Below are 20,150 nucleotides of genomic sequence, written 5' to 3' on the forward strand. Positions count from 1 at the left end.
TGGAATGAAACTCCTGGGTTTGATTCCTCATTGTACCGTTTATAGACTTTGTGATTTTCAGTATGTCACTTTCCCTTTTTGGGCCTCAGTTTCGCCATCTATGAAATGGGAACAGTATGTGCTCTATCCTTGCTAGCTGCTCTTGTTAACACTGTAATTGTTATTGATTTTGTTAGCTGACCAATGACTGTGGGAAGAGTGCAGGTACTGTACTCACACATCGGCCCCTTTCTGTGTCCTTCCCACATCAAGTATGATGCATGAGATGAGTGAGTAAACCAGATATCTTCATGGCGTGAGACATTTCCTGTCTGTGACTTCAGTCTTTCTCTCCAGCAGCAGCTTTCCAGTGAGCACCCATGACTTCAGTTCATCCTCTCTCATGGATATTTTTTCCTGGGTCCCCACCTGTGCAGTCAAGGTTTTCTGGCTTATCATTGTGGAATAGATAAATTTTTATCAGTTATTTTCCGTTACCATGGGCTGTTAGGCAAGAGATCTGCTCTGTCACAAAGGGAGGGATTTGCCCCAACATTCTTGAAGTCTCCCTGACCAGGGCAGTGTTTAGTCTTAATTAAGACAGCGCTGCAGAGGGCCAGGGAGTCTGGAGTTCCATCCCTGCGTTGAGAAGAAAAGGATTGGAGAGAAAAGGCCGAGACCAGACATTTGCAGAGCAGCTCAGCTGGTTGAAAGTTGGCTTTGTTTAATGCCCAGCTTCTCAGGAGATTTTCCTCGGCTGAGTGGGCTTGGTGGAGCCCTGGCTTGAGAGTGTTGCTTGGCAACGAGATCTTGTGGCACCCAATTCTCAAAGAGTCAGGCGACCCATCCCCTGCCTCCCCTCCACCAACTTTCAGCTACCATTCCAAGCCTCCTGTTAGACAATCAAGTGTACGCTGGAGGGAGGGACCAGAGAAAGGGGGCGAAGTTTAATCATTGAACTCTAAGCAGCCTGGTAGTATTTAATCTGTAGCACCTAGTTCCTGGAGGCCTCCAGCCTGAACTGGAAGTGGGCAGCTCTCTGGAGACGCAGGAGTAAACACTGCACAGAAATCTCTGCCCATCTCAAGAGAAACCAAACTTGGAAAAAATGTTTGCAGTACACTTGATGGCATTTTACTGCAGCAAGCTAAAGGAGGATCAGATCAAGAAGGTAAGGACTCACAAAGCTGAGAGATTCATTCTTCACTGACAGAACTAATTGATACTGTGCCTGCATCCAAAAGGATTTAAGAAAGCTTATTAGAAAAGACACAGGGAGCAGAGGACCAGTAAAGAGCTCATGGGAGTGGGGGAGGAAGTGAATCCTCCACAGGCTGGACATTACACATTGTTCCGAGCCTTGCATTTCACTTGGCACTTCCTGGTAGATACGGGATGGGAGGGGATGAGAGTCTTCAGAAAGGTTGAAGATGATTGTGTTTGATATAAGGGGTATTTGGGAGGAGAGGCTACAAAGGAGGGGAGAGAAATTTTGAGATCTTTTAAAGTAATCACATGATTCTTCATGTGCTTGAAGGAATATAAGCATGGGAACTAAGAGGGGTGTGGGTTTTAATGTACAATAATTGAACTATTTATTATTGGCATGTGCTGTTTGCCAAAGATGTGCTGTTACTGGTGTGCATTAGTTTGTCACTTTGCTCAAGAAACCTCTGCACAAAATACGTTCCAAGGTAGGCTGCTTAACAGTTGCCAAGCCTCAACTGGAGCCCATCGGCATTGTCTCCGGGAGGCCTGGCATGAGCCCAGCCTGCCCCGCTAGCCACTCCCTGGGTGCTGGTGTCTCTCAACTTAGAGATAATAGAAGCCCTCTCAGCAGGCAGACTTAGCCAAGGTCACCCAAGTATTTCAAGTGGAGTGAAGATTAAACCCAAGTCTCTGACTCCCCTAGCATTCTTTCCATTGTGCCACAATGCCTCCTGGCTTTTTGAACAGAGAGAGAGAGCGTGGCCCTGTAACAGCCCTCATGTGCTTGCTGGGAGAAACCTCCACGGAATTCTGTTCATTAGAGATTTGGGTTAGTAGTTATAGCAAATCTTAAAATATTATAAAGCAGTCTGATTTAGGCTGTCTTAATTTTCATTTATTGATTAGATTCACAGAGTCCTCTCCTGGCTTCTTAAGGAGGTAGAAAAGTCCTACACAGCACTGCTGAAGGATTCACTTTCTTTTTTTTTTTTTTTAAGATTTTATTTATTTATTTGAGAGACAGAATGAGAGAGAAAGCACATGAGAGGGGGGAGAGTCAGAGGGAGAAGCAGACTCCCTGCTGAGCAGGGAGCCCGATGTGGGACTCGATCCCGGGACTCCAGGATCATGACCTGAGCTGAAGGCAGTCGCTCAACCAACTGAGCCACCCAGGCGCCCAAGGATTCACTTTCTGTTCTTACCTGCTTAGTAAGGAGGAAAACTGCACGGTGTCTGTCTAAACTCCAAAGGGGAGCCTTTGGAAACTTTACATTTGGTTCTGCAAATTCGTTTCATTTTCTTAGGCCTTTTGTTACATCCTAGAATCAGGAACGGTGCAGGCTCAGGAGGGAGGTTATGCAACCTCCACTGATTCGTTCCAGGTCGTCTGGGAGGAGGGTCAGCCTTTTTCAAGGCCTGAAGTTGACCCTTCCCTCACCCCTTCAAGAAAGCTGAAGAGTGAGCGGAGTCGGGAAAGCCAGGAGCACCACATAGCCACCTGAAGCAACAGGTGACTGAGATAGGATGGGCGTCTGGTTTATGGGCTGCTGGATGACTCACAGGTTCTGAGAACACGGGCTCATGCACTCCTTCATGTGGTGAAAACACACCTGGTCAAAAGGCACAACAGACCTTTCTCTCTCCCGGGTCAGGTAGCCCATCCCCTCCTTAGTTTCCATGCTTCCTGCTTCCAGAGTTGTCAGGATCCTGGGCCATATTTGCCGTGAGGGTTACTATTCAGACCCTGGAAAATTTTTTTTTTACATTTCCCTACACCAACATTCAAACAAAGACAAAACAAAATAAAACGGGAAGAAAGCGGCAGGGAGGGAGGAAGGAAGGAAGAAGAAAGGAGAAACCACTCTGGTAGCTTCCTTTCCAATTCAGTATATTGACATTATTTGACCTATTGATAACATTGGGCTGAGTCTGGTCACTGACCTACAGATTGTTCACTCATAAGAGAAGGACTGGCTAGGTTTTCAATGTGTACTTTTTACAGTTGAGTAAGTCAACATTACGAAAAGGGGAAATGTTACCTTTAATCCCATCCCCCTCACAAACACTGTCAGATTTACCCTGTGGAAGCCCTTATAGTATGTTTCTACAGTTATATCATACCTACAATTCTAAATCTTGTCTCCTTCACTTATTATTATATTGTAACCACTTATGTACATTTATCCCATTTCTTCATAATTATCATTCTAATGTCTTCCAATATGCAATCCAGTTGGATATACTATAATTCAAACTTTTCTCTCTTCGGCTACCTTTTTTCCCCCCAATTTTTATTTAAATTCTAGTCAGTTAACATATAGTGCAATATTGGCTTTAGGAGTAGAATTCATGGATTCATCACTTACATACAGCATCCAGTGCTCATCGTAACTCGGCTACTTTCAAAAACATTTTTTAACAATTAAGATATTGCTTTGAAAAACATAGGAATGTGTTTAATGTTCTCCATCTTTGGGATTATTATAAGGTTAGATTTCCAGAACTGAAATCACTGGGTCAAAGAGGTGAAACTTTTTATGACTCTCAATTCATATGGGACCTTTGGACTAAGTGATCTCCAAAGTCACTTCTGGCCCCCACATTCTGTCATTCAGCAGGTCTGAGCTTACAGTTTTGAATTTTGTTCTTCCTATGTTAAATGTGCTGCTCGTTGGCTCTTTTGTTTAGAAGATGTCCTGTTTTATGGTTTCAGAGTCTTTCCAAAAGTGCGCTTGGTTTTCTGCAGCTCAAACACCCTCCCTTAGTGTCTGCAAAGAATGTGCCTGGCTACAAAGACCCCAGATCACCTGTTTGGATTTAAAATAGAGCTTTTTTTGGCCCCAACATGTGTTTCATTCTTCCCTTCTAGCTACTGTACCAGGGCCTGTGGGAGGTACGGAGAATAAACAAGAAACTTGCTAGGTGGACATTCTGTCTGTCATGACTTTAACTTAGTGAAACAGCGGGAGCAGGAACCCAAAGTTCTGAATGACTCTGTTAAACTATAGCTGACAAACGACCCGAGCAGGGCCTCAAAACCATCCTTCTACGGGAGGGAGGACACTGGGGATGCTGGAGAAGTTCTTTATGCTCTGGGGCTGTGTAGCACATCTCACCCTTCCCCAAGTCCCAATTACTTGGGTCACGTCCCTTCCATCGGGTTGCTCCGTGTTTGTAGCTGTGCCAACCAATTAGTCGTAAACAGACTCAGGGTGCACAGGAAGCCCTTAATGAAGCATGACCTGGTTCCCTCCTATCTCTTCAAATGCACTGAAAGCCCAATTGTCCTTTTTTTGTTAATGGCTCTCCGACGGTTTTCTGGACTCTCTGTGGCCCCCGAATCCCTGGAGTCCTGGGTCATTTCACTGCCTTGGGTCTCCAGATTGGCCCTAGATTGAGCTGGGATGCCTGCCAACTGGGCCTGGCTTATGACTAGGCACCTGTCCTGTGATATAGGTCAGGTAACCCTTGCCCTTTTGGTGTAATGTCTCTGTTGGACTCCTGCGTCCTGCATGCAGTTGTGAAGCAAAACCAGGCGGTGGGGCAAGAAGTATGGAGACGGCATTCCAGGCCCAGGGCGCCCCTCACCCCCAGCTGTCCCACTGCTGCATCATGGCTCTGAGCCTTGGGGTCCTTACCTCTCAGTCAGAAGCAAGAACTCTGGCCTCACCGGGCTGCCTCAAAGCAATGGCAGGGAGATTAAATGAGGGGATGTATGTGAAAGCACTCTGTAGACTCCTGCAGATGTTCTTAGCTTTAGAGGAAAGTGTGGGAGAGTGACTCCTCCAGGAATGTGCTGGGATCAAGTCTTCTTGTGACCTGGATGGGTAGAGAGGCTGCTCAGTATGTGTATAAAGCAGGAGGGGCAAATACAGGGCATCTATGCCACTGTCCCTACTTCTGTGCCCCTCAATAATCCATTCCAACGAGCCTGGGAATCCAGGCTGCCACTCCAAATGATTAGCATTAGCATGAGGAGGACGCTGTTCTGCCATTTCTGATACGACACAGTACCTTCAAGTGGACTGAGCATAGCCATAGTGATATTTATTTATTTATTTATTTATTTATTTATTTATTTATTTATTTATTTATTATTGTGTCTGCTTTTATTTTTTAAAATTTTTTTGTTATGTTAATCACCATACATTACATGCATACATTAGTTTTGATGTAGTGTTCCATGATTCATTGCTTGTGCATAACACCCAGTGCTCCATGCAGAACGTGCCCTCTTTAATACCCATCACCAGGCTAACCCATCCTCCCAGCCCCCTCCCCTCTAGAACCCTCAGTTTGTTTTTCAGAGTCCATCATCTCTCATGGTTCATCTAGCCGTAGTGATTTTTATAAATTCCCTCCATTAGGGCAGTGGTCCTTTGCCCCAATTTCCTGGTTACTTGAGTGTCCATCCACCCATTTCCAGCAGCAGTTTGAGCTGGCTTTAAAAATTAAACTTCATCTTTTTTTTTTTTTAAAGATTTTATTTATTTATATGACAGAGAGAGACAGCGAGAACAGGAACACAAGCAGAGGGAGTGGGAGAGGGAGAAGCAGGCTTCCCGCTGAGCAGGGAGCCCGATGTGGGACTCGATCCCAGGACCCTGGGATCATGACCTGAGCTGAAGGCAGACGCTTAATGACTGAGCCACCCAGGCGCCCAAAATTAAACTTCATCTTAATTAAAACAACCTCAGTTAAAAACAGAATGAAAATTTAAAGAACTAGAATTTACAGATTGCTGTTGGAAACTGTATTTAGCTCTGAGCTTCCTAGCAGCCCATAAACAAACGGAAACAATTTGGGGTATATACGGTCATCATTGGAAAAGAAAGGTTCTATGCTTAGGAATTTAAGGTTCAAGCTCTAGCTAGTCTTTTGCAGTGGAGAGGCAATGGGACAATGGTGCAGTCCCTGAACTAGGAATTAGAAACCCTGAATCCTTGTCGCTTTTGCCCCCTCTATTGCCCCATCAGAAAAATGGGAGAATCCTTTCTTCCTGAGAGCTTGCCCTTCAGAGGAATAAATTCCTATCTCCCAACCTTCCATTCCATTCTATTCTTCCAACTCCCCACCTTGTCTCCAGCTTGGTGAGGAGTCAGGCAAGGAATCTTTGGGATTCCACATCATGAAGCTATCCCCAGAGTCAGAAAAATAGCTTTGTGATGGGAGTGGGAATTTACAACCTTGACTGGAGCACAACCTGCCTCCCCCCCAACCCTGCAGCAGGCATCCCTGGTCACCCTGGCGTCTGTTGCAGGTGGACAGGTTCCTGTATCACATGCGGCTCTCCGATGAGACCCTTTTGGACATCATGGCTCGCTTCCAGGCTGAAATGCAGAAGGGCCTGGGGAAGGACACCAACCCCACAGCATCTGTGAAGATGCTGCCCACCTTTGTCAGGGCCATTCCAGATGGCTCAGGTGAGTGGGGCTAGGGGCTGCCAGGGACCCTGATCTCCCTGCTTTCTTCTTGGCTGATGGGTACCTGGAGTCTGCTCCTGTACCCTGGCTTATCACTCCCACCTTCTGTGCATACTCTTCCCAAACTCTCTATGCTTCAGTCCATTCAGTACCAAAAGTTTTGAACCAAAGTTCAAATGTACTCTGCTTTTTCTCTGTGCACCTTGGCCCCACACATTTTGTCTGTTTACTTGCTGGAGCATCCCAACCTTCTTCCCCTCATGAACACCAACTTAGCTTTTCAATCTCAGGGTAGAGGTCACCACCTCCACGTAGGAGGCTTTCCCATGCTGGGTTAGGTGCTTGTCCTGACACCTGCTGTGTGCGAGTTTCCCTACTGGGCTGATGCTCCATGAGGACGGGGCCTGTGTCTTCTTCACCACGGTGTTCTGAGCACCTAGCATGGTGCTTGATGCCTATTAGGCCCTGAAATATTTGCCAAATGGATAATAAGTGGTATTTCATGCCTAAGTTCCTAGATTCTAGGCCCAAGATAGTAAGTAAGGGAAGACAACATGATGTGGTGGAAGGAAGAGTAACGATAATTCAAGAAACCTGGGCTCTAGGCCCAGCTCTGACATTTCTCAGTGATCTTTGGCAAAATGTTTAGCTTTAGTTTCTTTATCTGTGAAATGAGAGAGTTGGCCTCTGTATTTGTTTTCTATTGTTGCTGTAATAAGTTACCATAAACTTAGCAGCTTAAAATCACACAAATTTATTCTCTCATAGTCCTGAAGGTCAGAAGTTTGAAATGGGTCTCACGGGGCTATAATCACGGTGTCAGCAGGGCTGCATTCCTTCTGGAAGCTCTAGGGTAGAATCTCTTGCCTTGTGTTTTCCAGCTTCCAGAGGCCACCTGTATTCCTTGGCTCATGCCCCTTTTTATCTCCAAACCAGCCAGATAGCATCTTTAAATTTCCCTCTGACTCTGACCCTTCTGCTTCCCTCTTCCACATTTAAAGACTTTGTGAGTACATTAGGCATACCCAAATAATCCAGGATAATCTCTTAATGTCAGGGTCAACTGATGAGCAATTTCAATTCCATCTGTAACCTAATTTTCCTTGCCATGTTAACTAACATATTCATGGATCTGGGAATTAGGATGTGGACATCTTTGGGGAACTATTACTTTCCTGACCACAGCCTAGAGACCTTTATGGATGGAATCCAGGAGGTTCCATCCAACTCCTCCATTCTCAGCCTCTGGGCAGAGCCAGAGGAGGGACAGGAAGTGGAATCTGCAAGGCACCTTCTGTGGTCAGGGGTGTTAGGAACTCACTTTCTCACATAATCCCCATAAGAACCCTGAAGTGTAACTGTTATGCCCAGGTCAGATGAGAGCATGGAGGACCAATGTCAGAGTCCCAGTGCTCTGACCAAGCTCCAGTGGGGGCTTTGGGGCCCTTGAAGGAGCAGGGGCTGAAGTCTGGGGAGCTCTCAGGGACTTTGATTAGATCAGCCAGGTTCTGGGCCCCTCTGGGCCAATGACGGGGTCAAAATAGCTTCTACCATTCAAGAGGTCCCCGGGAACTGTGATGGGGGAGGCCTCTTCCCTCAATGGTGGGTGCGTGACGGGGTGGGCTATGTCCACCCTGGAGGGACATAAGCTTTGGACAGAGACAGTCTTGCTTTGAAATTTGCTTGAGTTGAAATCTGCTTGAGTTCCAGACACTGCTCTATGAGAGTGCCGAGGGACTGTGGTCCTTGACAGGTCATCCAGGGCCATTCAGAGTAAGCACCTGAGTCATGGGTGTGTCGGGGGGAGGGGGCACCAGGGCGAAGTCCTCCTGGCTTCCTGTGCTTTGGCTCCTCCTGCAGAGGTGTGTCCCCAGAAGCAAGGGAAAGTGACTGTGAGGGTCTGGAGAATGCTGGACTGGATGAGTCTTCCTGGCCCTGGCTGCTTCAGGAAGGTTTGGAAGTGAAATGGACCAAATTTTAGAAGAACCCTCCTCAGGCCAGGAGGCACCACCTCCTTTCCTCACTGTCTCCTCACATAATAAATCTCATCACATAATATCTCACATCTCATCACATAATAAATCTCACCAGTGAGCCTGTGGCAGTGAGGTCTTGGAGCCCAGGGTCCCTGCAGCCAGGGGGCCTTGGTAAGTCCCAGGACAACTGCACTCCTGTCCGCATCAGTAAAAAGATCAGGGCTGTTAGGATCAGATGAAGTCATGTGGAAGGAGTACTTTAAAATTTCCAAAATATTGCCCAAGTCTTCCGTAGTTCCTGTGAGCTAGTGGTGTAATTTCATGGTCACTAACAAAAGCAAACAAATGCTACTAATCTGTTGGAGCTTCCATTTCAAAAATGTATGCAGTTTCCAGAGAAATACCGGGTTCACCTACTCTCTGTCCTCTCATCCAAACCTATGAGATGAGGTTCCCCCTAGCCTTTCCGTCAGGGAGCTGCAATCGACTGTTCTTACAAAGTGGCTGAGAAGTGTGCCTTACCCTCTAGCAGCCACAGGGAAGGGGGACTGGAGGTGCCCATCGCGTGCTTGTGAGGGGGTCTCTGGTTCTGGAGGCCCAACTCCAGCTGCTGCTACTGAGGGGGGGGCCTTGAAGGGGAGCCCAGGGAGCCCTGATGTGGTCGGCTGGTGGGCCCTGGGGTCTGCCCTAGGACAGGGGTCCCCTGCTCTCCCCCTAGTATAAGACTCACTTGGAGCAATTCCTAAACATATGGTTTCCTGAATCTCTAGGAATCGACACAGTCAGTCACTGTGCATCTTTGGGAGACGCTGCACTAGGGAATGGGAAGGAGCTGGGGCATTTGCCCTGGGGACGGATGAGGAGAAGGAAACCTTGGAGCCCCTGAAAGGTCACAGGAGGATTATCTACAGAGGCGGATCGATATCTTTTTATTATTTAAAAGAATTTTTTTATGGAGATATAATTGACATAACATTATATTAGTTTCAGGTGTAAACATGATTTGATGTTTGGACATATCACGAAGTGGTCACCACAATAACGTTTGGCAACACACATAGTTACAAATTTCTTCTTTCTTCCGATGAGAACTTTTAAGATCTACCCTCTTAGCAATTTTCAAATATGCAGCGTGTTATTCTTAACTGTAGTCACCACGTTGTACGTTCCATCCCCATGACGAAGGTCATAATAATCTTAATAATTACTGTAGAGATCCTGATGGCCCTTCTGCCGCTGTTGCCTCTGCTGGGCAGGTCCTGCCTCCCTCAGGGCCCAATGAGTCCTTTCTCTGGGGTCAAAGTCACAGAAAGGGTCCCACCCGGTTTACAGGAAATGGCGTGTTGAGTCACTGGTGAAGCCAGGTGATTGCACGCCGACAGTGGCCCTGGAGGCCAGAGGAAGGAATGACTCCGTGCTAGGCTGCACGAGGGTTCACAGATCACTTCCAACCTGAATCGCAGCACAGGAGCCTCCTCTTTTATGAAAATCCTCCCGTCCATCCGGATTGGTGCCAGAGGCATTTTCCCCAAATCTCAATCAGAACTTGGCACTCCCTTGCTTAAAATCTTTCTGTGGCTCCCCCTCATCTTCTGGAGAAAGCTCAAGCTCTTTGGGGTGGGCCAGTTTTCCCAAATCCTTCCTAGTTTATCCAGAGACTACATGCCAGCCTCATTTCTGTCACACGTCCCTCCTTCCTCAAAAGCAGACCCTGCCCTCCCTATGTGAGCTCCTTCCTTGGCTCCGTTCCTCTCCCTGGGACCTGCTCTGGCTGCCTCCCTCCCTTGCATTCTTCTGCACTCAGCTCTGTCCCCCCTCCCCTGGGGTTTAGATAGCGCTCCCTGTGCTTCCCTAGCACTTGGCATACTATTTGGCACAGAGTTGCGCTCAGTAAATGTTCGTACATGGACTGTGTGATCTACCCTATTTCCTGCTCAACAAGATAACATCTGTGAAAGCATCTCTTGCTTGGTATGTGATGAATGCTAACAAAAGTTGCACAATATTAGGTCCCTGGATTCCCTTCCTGAATAATAAATGGCTCCATCAGGCTTCTTTGGGGGCAGATCTAGGGAGATAAGAATCTTGCTTTCCAGATAATCTCCACAAAAATAAAAGATCCTGCTAGCTGGGTCTGGAAATGACTAAGGCCTGTGCTACTCTGACTGTGGTCCACAGACCAGCAGCAGCAGTACCTGGGAACCTGTTTAGAAATACAAAATCTCCGGGGTGCCCTGCTAGCATGCTTGATCTCGGGGTCATGAGTTCAAGCCCCTGTAGAGATGGACTTAAATAAATAAATAAACAAATACACAAATAAATAAATAGTAAACTTAAAAAAAAACAACACTAAAATCTCAGACCCCACCTCCACTGAATCACAATCTGCATGTTAAAATTCTTGGGAGATTCACATGCACATTCAAGTTTGCAGAGCACTGTCTCTAGCTCTTTGATTGCCAGGAGCAGAGAACCCAGTCAAGCCAGGTCAGAAAAGGAGGTCTGTTGTACAAGGACACGGAGAGCAAAAAGGGGGACACGTAGGGTCCTGTGGGACTCCAAGGGCAGGAGCTGTGGTCCTCTCAGGCCGCAAGGGGACTGGGTGGGACTTGGGTCTTCCTCTGTGGTTTCAGCCTACATACATGGGGCCACCTTGGCTACCCAGCTGACCTCTGGTTTGGGGGATGCTTCCACTTCAGTCTTTACCATGAACTAGCAATTTCTCACTGTTTTATTTCACATGTTACACGGAGTAAATCTGAATGGCCAGCTGGTCCCTTATCTGCATGCAGCTGTATCTAGGGTCATGTGGTACAAAACAAGGCCACTGGGGGGACCAGACTTGCGGTCCTGGAATTTCACTCACATGTGCTTTGGGCGTATATCATGAAACACACCTGGTACCTGTTGCCACTTTTCAGGGACAGATAATTCTATACAAAGGCCTGTTGGTTCACAAGTATGCACACCTGCATTCTTATCCTGTATCTGTGGCCAATGCAGAAGACTGGCAGGTGTCCTGGCAGGAATACTGGCTGGATCCCGAGTTGAAGTCACTGAAGTGGGCTGCCTCTCCTTAACACATGTGTCATATCCACCTTTTTATTAATAGCATTGGTCTTGCATGAGGCTGGGTCTGGCCCCAAATCTGAAGATCCTTGGCTCTGTAGGGTCCATCCGTTGGTCCCTGTCTCTTTTCCCTCCTGGGGTGTTTTCCATCTGTCCAAGAGACTGAGGCTTGTATGGGGCTGGTTTCCCTTCCTTGCACGCTTCCCTGCCTTTTCCTCCTGCCTTACCGGCACTTTGCCCACACTTGGAGTATCAGCTCCTTCAGCCTGGTTCTGGCATTCTGGACTCGGCTCCACCCTCGAGGCCCATGTCTGATACTACCTGCCTGAAGTGGGTTTATATTTGCCTTCTCCACATTTACGCCCTCCAGCATGGCCTGGTGGGCAGATTTGGGTCATGCCCCGACTTCTAAAGCTAAGCTGGCCATAGAACAGCCTTCCATAAATGACAACTTTTTTGTTTGTTTCTTTTTTCATAGAAAATGGGGAGTTTCTTTCCCTGGATCTTGGAGGGTCCAAGTTTCGTGTCTTGAAGGTGCAAGTCTCTGAAGAGGGGAAAAGAAATGTCCAGATGGAGAGTCAGTTCTATCCAACACCCAATGAAATTATCCGAGGGAATGGCTCAGAGGTATCGGGCAGGGGCTCTTATGAAGCAGGGGATGGGGGATGGCCTTGGCATCAAGTTTATAAGTGACCATGCCTTAGCACAGCATCCTGTGCTTTCTCTTCTCTCTAGCTATTTGACTACGTAGCTGACTGTCTGGCAGATTTCATGAAGACGAAAGGGTTGAAGCATAAGAAATTGCCCCTTGGCCTAACCTTTTCTTTTCCCTGCAGACAGACTAAATTGGAAGAGGTAAGGTTCATGCCGGGGAGGGAAGAAGCTGTACAGGATTTGGGTTTGGGGCTGGGGAATGTGGGCATGTTCAAGGAGTCAGGCTGGGAACAGGAGAGATCAGCAGGAGTCTTCTTGTTTTGTTTTTTTCTTTTTTTGCACAGTGAGGTGGAAATGTGAGGCAGAGAACTCGTAAATGCAGCAGCCTTGATTTTGCACTTGACGTGGGCACGGCACAAGGCAGCAGAACAATTTTTACCCCTTAGTTCTCAGACTTGGTTGCATGGGAATCCACTGGAGGGCTTGTTAGACACAGATTGCTGGACCCCACCCCAGAGTTCCTTAATCAGTGGGGCCTCAGATTTGCATTTCTAACAGCTTCCTGGGTGATGAATATGGATGCTGGTGGTCTGGGGACCACACCTAGCACCCCTGACATAGCTGACTAGAATAAGAGGAGGAAGGCTCAGGGAATCTCAATCTCCAGTGAGCCCTTAGGAAGAGGATGCAGATGGGGTCATTGGAATGACAATGTTGGGATGTACAGTCTCAGCTGGGCCACTACCCAGCGGGGGTCTCATCTCTGTGTGCCTCATACGTTCAACTGATAAACAGGGAGAGGTCAAACCCAATCTTATATAGATCTGTGAGAATAAGTAAGGGGCCACAGAAAAGGACAATGAGCTTTCTGGGGTCAGCGAATCATGGTCAAGAGTCAGGTATCCCCAGGCCCCACGCCTCTGGGGTGGGAGCCCGTGATCTCCTCCTGCACGTGCCGGTCATGACGCCCAGCTGATGGTCAGTTCATGGAGCACCTTGATATCATGCACTGCCCTGGGATGTGTTTGCTGTTGCTGGCATGGGCCATTTATCAGTGGGGAAGAGTGGAAAAGGAATGGGTTATCACGTCCCACATACATGTCTTTGAATCATGGCTCAGAACAAGCTGTGTCCCCGGGGCAAGTTACATAACTTCTTAAGCTTCTTGATTTTCCATCCGGAAAACAGGGGTAATAATAGCTCCTTGCCGGGTTGAAGGGAAGCTTAGACCAAACCTCTGCCACGGGCCCCAGACTGTGCCTGGTGCGTAGCTGCAGGGCCACGACAAGGATTGTCCCTATGTCACTGGTCTCTTGGTGCTTTTGTACCTTGTCCCCTGACTCAACAGATGTTTCTGGAGGGCAGGCATTGTTTTATATTATTTTTTTTTATTTTTTAAAAGATTTTATTTATTTATTCATGAGAGACAGAGAGAGAGATGCAGAGGCAGAGGGAGAAGCAGGCTCCCCGCAGAGCAGGGAGCCCGATGCGGGACTTGATCCCAGGACCCTGGGATCGTGACCTGAGCCAAAGGCAGACACTTAACCGACTGAGCCACCCAGACGCCCCTGTTTTATATTTTTCTCCACCTGCAGGGTCTGTAGCATGATGTCTTGTATTTTATAGGTGATTGTTAACTATCTGACAATTAAAAGTACAATCAATCATTTAATTGATTCCACTGAGTGGGAACTTGCCGTGATCTATCCAGACAGGGGATGGGCTGAGGTTCACATTTTTATTATTTTATTTTTAAAAAAAAAGGATTGGAAAAAACTAGTATGAAGAAGGTTTCAGAGAATGTGAGAAGAGGCCAGGTGGAGTCAGGCTGTGAGGTGTCACTGTCTTTGTTGACTGGAGGAGCAGAGGTCCCAGAATCTGTAGAGGAAGTGGGAGGAGGAGTCATGGGGAATCAGGCCCCGAGATGGAGATCAGATTCACGGAGTAGTTAAACAGATTTTCTCCGAGCTCAGAAATGGAGACCCCAGGAAGAAGGAAGAGACTTCTCAAGCTCTGCTGGAATTCATTTGAGTTTGAGAACCAAACTTACATATCTTCTTGATACCTGGGGGGTGAATGTATGGTTTGTTTATCCAAGATTTTGGCATTTTTCTAAGCCAAATCTCTACCAGCATCTTTATGTAATAATAATAATAGGGGCACCTGGTTGGCTTAGTTGTTGAGCGTCTGCCTTCAGCTCGGGTCATGATCCCAGGGTCCTGGGATCAAGCCAAGCATCGGGCTCCCTGCTCGGCAGGAAGCCTACTTCTCCCTCTCCCACTCCCCCTGCTTCTGTTCCCTCTCTCGCTGTGTCTCTCTCTGTCAAATAAATAAAATAAAATCTTAAAAAAAAAATAATAGCAACACCATACCCCAGATTTTGGCAGTGTATCTTGCATTGTGCTGAACTCTTTATGTGTATTATCTCATTAAAATCCCCAAGCAATCATAGGAAGTAGATATTATTATTTCCATTTCATATTTGAGAAAAATTGCAGCTACAGTTATGCTGTATGCACAGTTTTAAAAAATATAATTGCATGTCCTTTTAAAATTTCCACTTAACTATATATCACAAGCATTTATTTTCCACTCCCCCATACATCCTGCTCCTAATGCATCCCACATTGTCCCTAGCACCCTTTTTGGGGGGATGCCACCCTACAGTCTCTTACTCCTCTATCCCATGAAGCAGGGATGTTTCCCTGACCTATGAAGGCAGAAGTTAGGGAGGGCTGCCAGTAGGCAGCGCTGTGGTGCAGGGAACAAACCCTGGTCCCTAGTCAGGAGTTAGACCATTGCATTCCAGTTGGACTCTGTCCTTCACTCACTGAGATCTAGAGCAGTTTCCTTCCTCTGAAAATCTCCCAGCTTTATCCGTAAACTGAGAGGATTGGGAGGGTGTGGTGGGGAGTTTGTGAGTTTGGGCTCAGCTATTTTTGACTGTGTGGCCTTGGGCAAATCTCTTAGTCTCCAAAATTCTCTTCCAGTCTGAAACATTCTGATTATTTGCTATTTTACAAAACTCTTGAGAAACACCAATTTTTAAAACATTAAAAAAAAAAAAAGATTTTATTTTTTTTATTTTAATTTTTTTTTTTTTTTTTTTTTTTTATTCAAGAGAGGCAGAGAGAGAGAGGCAGAGGCAGAGGTAGAGGGAGAAGCAGGCTCCCTGCCTAGCAGGGAGCCCGATGCGGAACTTGATCCCAGGACCCTGGGATCATGACCTGAGCTGAAGGCAGACGCTTAACCATCTGAGCCACCCAGGCGCCCCCAAAAAAGATTTTATTTTTAAGTAATCTCTACACCCAACGTGGGGCTCGAACTCATGACCCGGAGATCAAGAGTCGCATGCTCTACTGACTGAGCCAGCCAGGCACCCCAGGAAACACCACTTTTATGCACATAATTGATAATGCAGGTAGAGAGCCATTTTTCTAAGTTGAACTTAAGTTCCCAAGGGAGTCCTACCAGGTAATACCACGTTAGTTCTGTTCTGTGGACCTGGCAATCCATGCATTCTGTGCACATAATGTGTACCTACCACAGGCCAGGTATTCCCATCAGAGCATTCCTGTGAGAGAGGCACGGAAATGAGGTTTCTCCATTTCACAGATGAGTAAACTGAGGCTCAGAGAGGTTAAATGACTTGACTAATGTCTTATGAGTCCATGTTCTCAGTGATTGTTCTTTCTGCCATTACGTATATTGTCTCAAACTGCTCAGATGCAATAAAGATGTGTATTTGGTTTAGAAAAAGCTGAAGGAATGTTGAAAGAATTGGGGGTGATTCAGCTTCAAGAGGAGAAGCCCGTGGGGATGCACTTTACGCATGAAATTTCTGCCACTCATTTTCAGAACTGAGTGCCTTCTTCATTTTAACTGGCTCTGAAATCTTCCCCCAGGGTATCCTGCTTTCATGGACCAAGAAGTTTAAGGCACGGGGAGTTCAAGGCACAGATGTAGTGAGTTGTCTGACCAAAGCCATAAGAAAACACAAGGTGAGGGGTTCGCCTCCCAGTCATAGCCCCTTTCTCTCCAGGTGGGGTCTCCTACTGTGTGTGTCCTAGAAGGAGAATCAGAAGGAATTGATCTTGTGGCAGGTGTCATTGTGGTATAGATGTGGCCAGTTGTGACCAATTTGGGTAAACCTACCAGTAAGCCTCGGTACATGGTGCTTGTTCCTGTGGCTGTTGAAATGTGGCCCCATGCTTCCCTGGGACCTCCCCAGCTGCCACAGCCCCCTCAGAGGGTCTCCGTTAGATCCCGTGCATGTGTAATACTCTAATCACCTTTCCTCTTTGCTTAAAATATTGCTTTCTTTCCAGTCTGGCTGTCTCTCCTATTTTCTACTCTCTATTCATGGGTTAGCTCTATTCGTTGATTAAATTTTATAATAATCTAAACTGAAAAAGCAAGACATGCTCCTTGCTGAGCTGAGAAGTACACAAGTAAACCCAACTTATTTGTTATCCTGACAGCAAGAGTGATATTTTGATGGATACCCTTCTAGTCTTTTTTCTCCTTAAAGAGGCAATCATACTATTTTGTATCCTGTGTTTTTCTTTTATTGTTTCATTTCACTTTAGAATGCTCCCCCAAACCTTGGGGAACCATATTACCTTGGGGTAATAATCCAAGTTGACTTATCAACATGGGAAACCCAGATGAGAAATCCCTGGTGCTGCCCATGGAGAAGACTTGGCTGAGGCTGGTTAAGCTGTCCCCATGGGCGAGGGAGGGCTTTGCTCCCAGGAGAAACATGCTTTCCTTGGGGGTCTTTCCAATAAAGGCAGGATTCCTAGTGGTCTGTCCCTCATTTTTCCATTGCACAGAGGCCTTCAGCCATAAACCAGGAGCTTGGGTTCTACTCTTCAGTTCCCAACTGCCCTTTCTCTCTTCTAGACCCCTGAACTTGACAGAGGCCCTGTCTCTTCCAGGAAGGAGCTAGTGATTGTCTCATCACCTTCACTGCTCTTGCTTCTTCTCTGGGGAAAGATAAAGGGATGATGCCCCCTTCCCACCCCCTGATGCCCTCTGGGACTTGTGTTCCATCAGGACATAGACGTGGATATCCTGGCCTTGGTCAATGACACCGTGGGGACCATGATGACGTGCGCCTATGATGATCCCTACTGTGAAGTTGGTGTCATCATTGGTAATTCAGTTTGACTTGATTTTCCAGGTCGGGAAAGGGGCTAGTCTGGGGCTTAGTTTTAGCAAATTGAGTACATTCTGTGGGAGGGTATTGGCACTTTGTGTTTATGAGATATAACGTAGGGAAATGCAAAATTAATGCATTCATTTGACAAGTATTTGCTGAGTGCGTCTTGTGTGCTAGGCCCTGTGCTCTGCATTGGGTTTGCAGTGGAGTTAATACCTAGAGGTTCCTGTATTTGTGCAGCTTTCAACGGGGAGGTGGGTGAAAGGCCTGAAAGGTCCAGACAGGTAATGTCAGGTCATGGTTGGTGTGATGACAAGAGTGAAGCAGGCTGATGACAAGAGTGAAGCAGGCTGAGGTGACTGAGAGTGAGTGTGGTGGGGTGGTCACAGCAGGTCTCTCTGAGGGAGACATTTGAGCAGGGACCTTGGGGACGAGGAGGAGGGAGCAAAGTGGAGATGGAGAGGCCCTGGCAAAGTAAAGAGGAGACCTATGGCCTCTGAGGTGGGATTGCATCTGGGATGCTCCAGGAACCCTAAGAAGCTGAACAGTGGCTGAACCACAGTGACTGAAGGCTGAAAGGAGTGGGCTTTTCAGGCCAGAGAGAGTGGACAGGGCTGGGCAGATTGCATCGGACACAGGACATAGTCACTGTGAGGTCTTTGGCTTCTATCCCAAGAGGAGGCAGGAAGGAAGGCACTGGAGGGCTTTGGGTGGGGGATGGATAAAGGGGGTGTGCATTTTTAAGAAGCTCATTTTGGCTGCTGTGTCAGACAAAGAGACTTGACTACTGGGGGCAAGAATGGAAGCAAGATGACCAGCCAAGAGGCCATTCCCCTATGCAGGTAGGACACGATGGGGCCTAGATCAGGGATATTGCAGCACAGCGGAGGTGTCTGCTGTGTGGTCCTCAACACCTGAGCTGGCAGGGTTCTGCCAGAGGCGTCCGTGAGAAGGCAGTGTGGGAGACAATAAAGCCAAACGGATTGGATTTATCAGCTCTTCTTGAATAGTTCCTACCATCTCCCCATTCCCTTACCACTATTGGAGAGAGTTTTCTGAATTGCTTTTTTGTAATTTCCAACCCTTCTCCTCATCTGGAGTTTCCAAGGGGCAGGATCTTTACACCTGAGGGGCTTGATCTGCCTTCCTAATTCCGGAGCCCCACAGCTCACAATGGGATGGGCGCATGCCAGCCATGGCTTCTAGCCACCGTCCACTGTGTCTCAGTGACTGTGTCTGGTAGGCTGCACATGCCTAAATTGTGTCCACACTTTTCTTAGAAAAGCTTTTTCCAGGTATTGCATTACATTCTGCTTCTCTCAAGAAATTTCTTAGGTTGGCTTTAAAATCCTCAAACCAGAGCATTAGACAGGGGAAGATACTTAAAAAAAATAATTTTTTAGCAGCTTTGAGCCATAAAAATTTCTCTAATTTAAGGTGTACAATCCCATGATTTTTAGAATTCCCCTAGGAAGCCATCTGGCCCCGGGATCTTGTTGGGAGATTTTTGATGACCGCTTCAATTTCCTTACTGGTTTTGGGTCTGTTCAGGTTTTCTATTTCTTCCTGGTTCAGTTTTGGTAGTTTATACTCTCTAGGAATGCATCCATTTCTTCCAGATTGTCTAATTTGCTGGCATGTAGTTGCTCATAATATGTTCTTACAATTGTTTGTATTTCTTTGGTGTTGGTTGTGATCTCTCCTCTTTCATTCATGATTTTATTTATTTGAGTCCTTTCTCTTTTCTTTTTGATAAGTCTGGCCAGGGGACAATCCAGTGATTTTTAGTATATGTAGAGTTTCCTAACCATCACCACAATCCAGTTGTAGAACATTTCCATCATCCTGGTGGGTCCCACACAGACTGCCCAATTTGTAGCCACTCCCCAATATTCTAGTGTTTGAGGCATTTCCTTGGGGTGATTTTGTGTTTGAATAGTGGAATGTTGCTTTCTTATGTGGTAGCTAATAACTGTCAAAGATAAGGATGTAGCTTCTGCTAGGAACAAATTGTGGCAGGCAGAGTAAAGAATATTTTTAGTATCAAATAGAGAAGAGGCTAAGTAGCTTAAGGAAAGGATTAAAAAAATTACTGTGGGTTGGTGATTTTTTTTTTTTTTTAATTTATAAGGTTAGGTTAACTCATCCTTTTTGTAAATGTGCTTTGTCAGCTTTCATACATATTCATCAGGGACTTCTTCACAATCGACCCCATTCATGACAGCAAACCATTAACATCTGAGAAGTGTAGACTTGACATGTCAGCTTTATTCCTCATGAACTTCCAGGCTTGCCAAAGCTGCTTCCCTCAGTGAGAACCGGCCCCAGGAAGTGGATCAAAAGCACTTTGTGGTACATTCAGAGGGCTCTCAGGCAGTTAAGAGTTCTCTATGTCTTTGCCCAGCTGGAAGCCTTTCGGTCTTTGCGTATTTGCTCTGATCCCTCGTGCAGGCACTGGCACCAATGCATGTTACATGGAGGACATGAGCAACATTGACCTGGTGGAAGGCGATGAGGGGAGGATGTGCATCAACACGGAGTGGGGGGCCTTCGGGGATGATGGGGCTCTGGAGGACATCCGCACCGAGTTCGACAGGGAGCTGGACCTTGGTTCTCTCAACCCCGGGAAGCAACTGTGAGTCCCCTTGTGCTGTCATCTGGGCATTGGCATCAGTA

The 20,150-nt window shown here is 46.8% G+C and overlaps 1 protein-coding gene across 2 annotated transcripts in view; it reads left to right on the forward strand.

Annotated features, from left to right (window-relative positions):
- Positions 1 to 419: 419 nt before the first annotated feature.
- The window catches only part of HKDC1 (hexokinase domain containing 1), a 43,935-nt gene continuing 24,204 nt past the window's right edge, over positions 420 to 20,150 (forward strand). The window contains exons 1-7 of one of the 2 annotated variants that reach the window (XM_045876220.3): positions 420 to 1,150; positions 6,449 to 6,611; positions 12,135 to 12,283; positions 12,392 to 12,511; positions 16,216 to 16,311; positions 17,369 to 17,468; positions 19,926 to 20,109. In XM_045876220.3, coding sequence (XP_045732176.1) covers positions 1,088 to 1,150; positions 6,449 to 6,611; positions 12,135 to 12,283; positions 12,392 to 12,511; positions 16,216 to 16,311; positions 17,369 to 17,468; positions 19,926 to 20,109 — 875 coding nt within the window. In that variant the 5' untranslated portion in view covers positions 420 to 1,087. Of the gene's footprint in view, positions 1,151 to 6,159; positions 6,612 to 12,134; positions 12,284 to 12,391; positions 12,512 to 16,215; positions 16,312 to 17,368; positions 17,469 to 19,925; positions 20,110 to 20,150 lie in introns of those variants that run through there. The other variant, XM_064594736.1, reaches the window with a different exon arrangement.

The sequence above is a fragment of the Mirounga angustirostris genome, unplaced genomic scaffold, assembly GCF_029215605.1.
Source record: "Mirounga angustirostris isolate CCGP_5_RB_7025 unplaced genomic scaffold, mMirAng1.0.hap1 SCAF_6, whole genome shotgun sequence".
Classification (NCBI taxonomy): domain Eukaryota; kingdom Metazoa; phylum Chordata; class Mammalia; order Carnivora; family Phocidae; genus Mirounga; species Mirounga angustirostris.